Source organism: Eptatretus burgeri, chromosome 1 (assembly GCF_056783735.1).
Source record: "Eptatretus burgeri isolate ZD-2024b chromosome 1, Ebu_testis_v1, whole genome shotgun sequence".
Lineage (NCBI taxonomy): Eukaryota > Metazoa > Chordata > Myxini > Myxiniformes > Myxinidae > Eptatretus > Eptatretus burgeri.
In genome coordinates this window covers 161165588-161173037 of record NC_140961.1, presented here as the reverse complement: position 1 = coordinate 161173037, position 7450 = coordinate 161165588, and the positions used below count along the sequence as shown (strand labels likewise).

The 7450-nt window shown below is 36.7% G+C and overlaps 1 protein-coding gene across 1 annotated transcript in view; it reads left to right on the top strand.

Annotated features, from left to right (window-relative positions):
• Nucleotides 1–3510: 3510 nt before the first annotated feature.
• Nucleotides 3511–7450, top strand: part of LOC147035884 (extracellular calcium-sensing receptor-like) — a 106340-nt gene continuing 102400 nt past the window's right edge. Inside the window, exons 1-3 of the mRNA XM_085869845.1 lie at nucleotides 3511–3748; nucleotides 5087–5372; nucleotides 5690–5963. Of these exons, the coding sequence (XP_085725971.1) occupies nucleotides 3552–3748; nucleotides 5087–5372; nucleotides 5690–5963 (757 nt within the window). The 5' untranslated portion in view covers nucleotides 3511–3551. The remainder of the gene's footprint in view (nucleotides 3749–5086; nucleotides 5373–5689; nucleotides 5964–7450) is intronic.

Here is a 7450-nt window from a genome sequence, read left to right as displayed (position 1 = left end):
AGTCTGATTTTGAATAAAAAAAATGCTAATTGAAAAAACAAAAAATTTGATTATTTTTTTTCCTTGAAGTTGAGATAGCAATTGAAACTTGACCTGATTGAGCGAAATTAGATACATTTCTGAATTCAGCATGCAAAAAAAATAATAATAATAAATACGAACCGTTGAGAAAACCTAGACCTCTGAAAAAAATATTTCAAATGCAGCCCAGTGTTGTAAATAGAGATATGGTTCAAACCTCTTGCTTGTGGTTGAGGCTATCCATCCATTGCCTTGTCAGAAGGATTGACATATGCAAGGTTTAATGAACAGGTCAGAATTCAAACTGGTTGTCAGATAAGCAAGTTAGGGAATAGATGGTGCCTGAAGTACATTGCATTGATGGACTCCAAATTTTTTGCTTTTGATGTGGAGAAGGCTAGTTGTCAGTTGAAGAGATCAGTTTTGTAGCCTTTCTTTTGATTGGACTGATGTTTGTAAGTTACGAAAATGGAGGAATTGCCCACATACAAGAAAGAAATTATGTGATATGACTGAACAATTTCTGAGCATTAGATTGAGCTGGATAAATGAACCCACTATGGCTGGAGAGAAGTCCACATACTATAGTTTTCAGGAAAAGATGGTTACAGGAAAGGACTGGTTTTTGGATCTTGCCCTTTTGAGTGAAGACAGAGTTTAACTATAGGGGGAGCACTCGGGAGAGTGCAAAACCTCCGCCGCCAATACTGCTGGGTCACTCAAGTGAACCTTATATCTTATTCATTAAATATGATGTCAACAATGCTGAGAGTTATAGTTCTTTTCTCCAACATTTTTTTTGGGGAGGGGGGGGGGTGAAAATTTTTTCGGGGGGGGGTGTTGGAAATCACTTAAAACATGTAGAAATGCAAACAAAAAAATTCTCTATTTTTTTTTTTGGGGGGGTAAAAAAAAATTTGGGGGCGGGGTTGGAAATCACTTAAAACATGTAGAAATGGAAAAAAAAAAATTTTTTGGGGGGGGACCAATTTAGGACCAAGTCCAAAATTTAATGGCATGATCCTTGGACCATACCTAACCCCCCCCACCAAGTTTCGTTGAAATCCGTCAAGGAGTTTTTCCGTAATACTGTTCACAAACAAACAAATAAACCAATGTCACCCGCAGGTGACCTGTATTTTGCCAAAAGGTGACCACATGTGACTTCTTTAAGGTCACACTGAGGTGAACAGAGCTGCTATTCACCAGGAGCAACTCCTTGAGGAATTTCTGCCTACGAGAGATTCCGATGATAATCGTTCTACAGAGTAACCATGAAAAATATGTGTTTGGCTCATAACGTCACCAAATGACGTCATAATGTCTCAAGCTTGACATATCTAGAAAGCACTCATCGAGGTGTTCAATTTGATGTACTACACGATATGGTTCCTAAAACTTGGAAATTTGACCTTGGGGTCAAATATGTTTGACTTCAGGTGCTAACCATGAAGGTCAAGGCCAATCGCCACCATAAACTAATCAGCTGAGCGCCAGACCATATACTACATTCCCATAAAGTTTGGAGACGATTCGATTAAAATTACTCAAAAAATAAGGGTTTCGTCGACTCCCCTGATTTGCGACAAAGTGACCTTGACCTTTGACCTTGACCTTCAAAATTTTATGCGCTGAAAGGGACCTCTATAGGCCTCTGATATGCGAAGTTACTAAAATTTCCAATGATAACTGTGCTCTGCAGAGTCATTTATACGTGATTACAGACAAAAAAAAACATATGAAGGTCAAGGCCAATCGCCACCAAACATTAATCAGCTGAGCGCCAGACCATGAATTATATTCCCATGAAGTTTGAAGACGATCTGATCAAAATTACTCAAAAATAAGCGTTTCGTCGACTCCACTGATTTGGGACAAAGTGACCTTGACCTTTGACCTTTACCTTCAAAATTTTATGTGCTGAAAGGGACCTCTTTCGGCCTCTGATATGCGAAGTTACAAAAATTTCCAATGATAACTGTGCTCTGCAGAATTTTTTTTAAGTGATTACAGACAAACAAAAAAAAAAACATACAAGCTGACTAACATATCTTGCAAAAACTTCGTTTTGGCAAGATAACAAACAAACAAACAGAAAGGGGTGAAAACTGTAACCTCCATCCATCTTCGAAGATGGCGGAGGTTAATTATGGAACGTTTATTTAAATTATCCTTTTGGGTACAGGTCAGTTCAGTCTTCTATGTCTATATATTGCTGGAATGGTACATTTCCCCCCCCACCCCACTCCCCAAAGATTTTAATTGGATCCCCAAAGTGTGCATGTTCATGGTGAGAAGCTTTTCCTAGAACTTGAGCTCTGCATTGTGCCAACTCAGGATATGTGGAAATTTCGAGACTGCATGGAATGTGTTGGTGGTTGAGGGTTCTTATTATGGCCAGGTTACATGTATAGTTTTATCATGATAAGACCAAAGGAAATTTGGTGCTTTTTCAACAAAAGTAGTATTTTACGTTTGCCTGGTGTAAGATAGTTCATGATGATTTGGATTCCTTCTTTTAACTCCTTGACATGTTTAAAGTTATATTCATATTGTGCTATTCTTTCCGAAGTTTTGTTGTTTCTATTATTCCTATCATTTCGGTGATCTATTTTTTTTTTTTTTTAACTCTGAACGCCAGCAGCTGTTTTACTGGCCACTTTTCAAACCTCCATATAACCTCCTGGCCTCATTTTCCCCCATGGAGCCCAGGGTGGGAGAGCCAAAAGTTCAAGGAGCTCAGAGTTCAAAGGGTTATATATATATATATATATATATATATATATATTTTTTTTTTAGTTCATGTATCTTCTGGCCCTTTAAATCTTTTTTCTTTCTTTCATATTTTAATGTCTGATTATAAATCTATCCCTTTGGCTTTGTAATCACCTATTTCAGGTTTATCTGCATTTTAACATTGTTTATTTAACATTGTGAAAAGTCAAACATCTCTCCTTTCCTGCATTGGCGATTGTGAAGGTATCATGGTTCTGATCCATTTTGTTGTTAAAAGGAGGTTTTTTTTGTCAGCTTTCATGAAGCATTTTCCACTTGTCATGTACTTTTCATTCATTACCATCGATGTCACATGAGCATCAAATGTGTCAAAGCTGGAGGCCAGACAGTGCTCAGATGGTGCTTCAATTTTATGTGGAATATAAATTATCAAAATATTATGTTAAAATATGAATCATGTTGCACCTTGTAGTTTACACTCAAGTATTATCATTCAGGCAATTAAGACCTCTTTGAATTCAAAGAGATTGATTATTATTTTCAAAATGACCTCATTATTGTAAAATGTAAATAATCATTATATTCAAAGTTGTAAGTTAGGAAATGCAATTCCCAATATGTTTTGTAAATTACAAGCATGTGCAAGTGATAACTGGAGCAATGCAGTGCATTCGGTTAATTGATTTCGGTGAAGTGTAATTTAGATTTTATATAAGAAACGGTACAAAGGAAGATGTCAGGTGAAAACGATAATAGGAACAAAGCTTTATGTGAGCAGTATTCTCTATATAACCATGCTTCTGGTTATCTTATTATTTGCAAACTTACCTCTGGTTTGCGGTGCATTTTGCAAGCCTGTGGCCGATAGAAACCTGAGAGGGATATTTTCAGGTGGAGATATCATTTTGGGAGGAGCTTTTCCCATTCACCTTACAGTCGTTGAAGATCATCCTTTTTTGAAAGGACATCCTCCTGTTCGAGTCTGCAACACGTAAGAGCAAACATAAAATGTTGCATTCTTTCCTTTCGTCTTGTTGGAACCTTCCTCGCTCCTGTTACTCTTTCATCATTGCGGTTACAGTTCTTAATCTTTGATTGACACTCTCACCTCTAAATTCCACATTCCCTTTGTCATTCTTACTGGTGCAACTTCAAAGGTAAAAGGTACTATTATTATTATTATTACAAGTAGATGACTTCTTTAACAATTGGGTAAGCATTGGACATATGGGGTAAATTGTGATGATTTTGTCCCTCATAATTCACAAACAGGCTGTTGCATCAGAGTATACCATCCTGTTCAATGGTGATGTAATTATTTGATGGAATATATTAAATTCCTGATAAAATGATGTAAATGAATGAGTCAAAAAGCTATAATGGGTTCTTTCAAGGCGATTCACAGTAAATTTCAATCTCAATAAAACCAAACCGACTTGTATGTTGTTATTTCAGAAGTTGAGTTTTAATCAAATCCATGTCTCACACTGCTATGTGACTGTTTTAGCAAGCTACCTTCGACTCCATTCATTTCCATTATTGAGGGCCATACTGAGTGGGAAATTGATGTTGCACCAGGAACTTTCACCCTGGCACGTTTTGGCTGCAGAAGAAATGGTTCTGATGAGTCTCAGTGTAATAACGTAAGGAAATAATAAACATTTGCTCATCGCCGCATTTCAGCCACATGTATGATCCATTCGCTCAGGATCTTTTATATAATGCAAATTTCATTCAACTTTCAACCTCTTTTTCGTTTCCCCCAAACCAGTATAATGACCCCCATCCTCTGTTATCTTGATTCTCCACGATATTATTTTATCTGCAAAAATTGTCAAAGTAAAATGAACTCACTATATAATTTTGGAAATTACTGGCCTCTTGTTCGACAATAATTTTTCATTTCTAGTTGCAAATGCCTTTTTGCTAAATGCTGACTGAAGTTATGTGCTATGTTTTTTGTCACATTTAAAATTTGTGAGCTGAGTATTTTCATGTTTAAGAAACTTGCTGTGGAACTCTTGCAACTTCCAGATCGTTTTTCATTGCGACGTTTATTATTGCTGATATCCTCGCAAATGAAATGAAAATACAGTCATGTCTTTGTTCTACATTGTATATGATTTAAGTCTTAGCTCCGCTCTGAGCTTGTACTCAACTCAAAAAAAATTAATACTCGCTGGAAATTTGATATTGCAAGCGCAATCATTGCTTGTTATCAAGGATTCTGAAATATTGGTCCAAGAGAACCTTATCAGCTAATCTCGGCTTGTAGGATATCAGCGATCACAAAGTTACCTTGACATGATTTCTGGAATTTAATTTGCAGGTTACACATCAAAGAACTACAGTGGGCCATGAGCATGGTGTTTTGCATTCAAAAAGCAAACAAAGATGATTTGCTCCTTCCTAATATCACACTGGGCTATGAAATTTATGATTCATGTTTTTCAACTCCAAAACTCCTCGAATATGGTTTGAAAGCTGTGAAGAAAAAAGTTGAATACCATGATATTTCTGAAAACACATGTACAGCACATGCGATTGTTGGTCCATATTCTTCAGAACTTTCAAAATCTTTGAATAACATATTGAACCTCTTTATGGTTCCACAGGTATAACTCTTAAATATTAAAACATTTATTTTGTTTCATCACTTTAGCATACTTTTTCAAAATGATTTTTTTATTCATGACACGAAACATATATATATATATATATATATATATATATATATATATATATATATATATATATATATATATATATATATATATATATATATATATATATATATATATGTATATATATATATATATATATATATATATATATATATATATATATATATATATATATATATATATATATATATATATGTACACATATCATATTCCATATATAAACATATCATATTCCATATATAATTTAGGTAGGTTTTGGAGCTGGTTGCAAATGTTTGAGTGAAAAGAAAGAGTACCCCTCCTTCCTTCGTACATATCCAAGTGACCTTTATTGGACATCTGCTGTAGTCCATGTGGTGAAATATTTTGGATGGACATATGTGGGTTTAATGAATATTGATGATGAATATGGCCGGAGTGCAGCAGGTCAGTTTGCTGCTGAGGTGGAAAAGCAAAAGATATGCTTGGCTTTCAGAGAATCTTGGCCACAGTATTACAAACATGGAGATCTCCAAAAATTTGGTGAGAAAACAAGTCGACAAATGGTGACCATAAACAAATGAGGATTATGACAAGTTATAGATGATATTCATTCTATTTTCACAATATTTTTCGAAAAATGTCGATTTGAAAATGTTTCACTTTTAATTTCATGAGAGTAACAAGCAAATTCTGGCCTTTTTTGGTTGCGCCATCCATCCCAAACTCCTCAACTTCAATCCTTGAAATATTGGAGCATTGTCATTTTCACATCCTAGAGTTTGATGAGAGTTCACTTGAGTCGATTTGTCGACTGATTTGAAGTGCAACCATTCATACTGTTATTTTGACTTGTGCCTTGTTTTTCTTTGACATAAAAGAAGGATGCACTCCTTCTTCTCCTCCTCTTCCCTTTATCAGGGGTGAGGTCTGATAGCACCACACTTCTGCCCTGCCTTGACCACGATACTTCTCCACCTCCCTCTGTCCTCAGCCAACTCTATCCACTATACAACCACCACTTTATGGATATTCCTCCTCACACAACCCTCCCATCTCAACCGTGGTCTCCCTCCTTTATTCCAACCCTGTGCTCTCAACCTATCCGCTCTCTTTGCCATTCTCTCGTCCCCCAACCACACCAGTGTCCAGCGCATCTCAGCCAGCATTTCATCAATCTCCCTGTCAAACTCATTTGCACACCAATCTCCTTCCTCAGTTCATCCATCCTGCAATCCACCCACTACACTCCCGCAATCCTCCTGACCCATTTGTTCTCGTAAACCTGCATGCAGTCTCTGTAGTTGTCTATCTGTCAGTGCCATCATCCCCAGACCATAAAGGTAGATTGGCATTACACATGAGATCAGAACCTTCCCTTTCAATTTTCTTGATATATTTTTGTCTGTCATTACTTCTTCCACCCTCCTCAATGCATTCTCACCCATCTGAATCTTCCTCCACACCTCTGCTTCAGACTTACCATCTCTGGTCACTCTTCCTCCCAGGTACTCAAACCTATTTGCTTGCCTGATCTATCTTCCCTCTAACCTGATATTCATTTATCACTCGCGATACCTGCACTCGCGAAGTGAAAAGCACTCATGTGCATATATGTGCTGTTCAAGCGTACATGTGGCATCCATGTGTGAGTGCGTGTCTGTATTTTTATAATTCATTTTCTCGGCAACTGTTGGTCCAATTGACACAAAATTTTACCAAAGGAGTACCTCCGCCTGTGGAATTATTTTACTCATAAGTACGACATCATAGGCCACGTGGTACGGACATCATTTTGGAAAAACGTTACACCTCTATATGTCCAAAACCGCTTAATTGAAAAAATTGAAATTTGGCTTATTGTCAATTACTCCCAATGGGGAATAAGACTTGATGATGATGTCATCGGTGAATACATGATAAATGGAGTTTCTGGGACTCCCATTCAAATGAATTGGGGAAAAGTGAAAAACTTTCTGACTCAAGCCCCAAAAGCCCAAAATAGGAGACTGATTTTCTCCCCACCTATC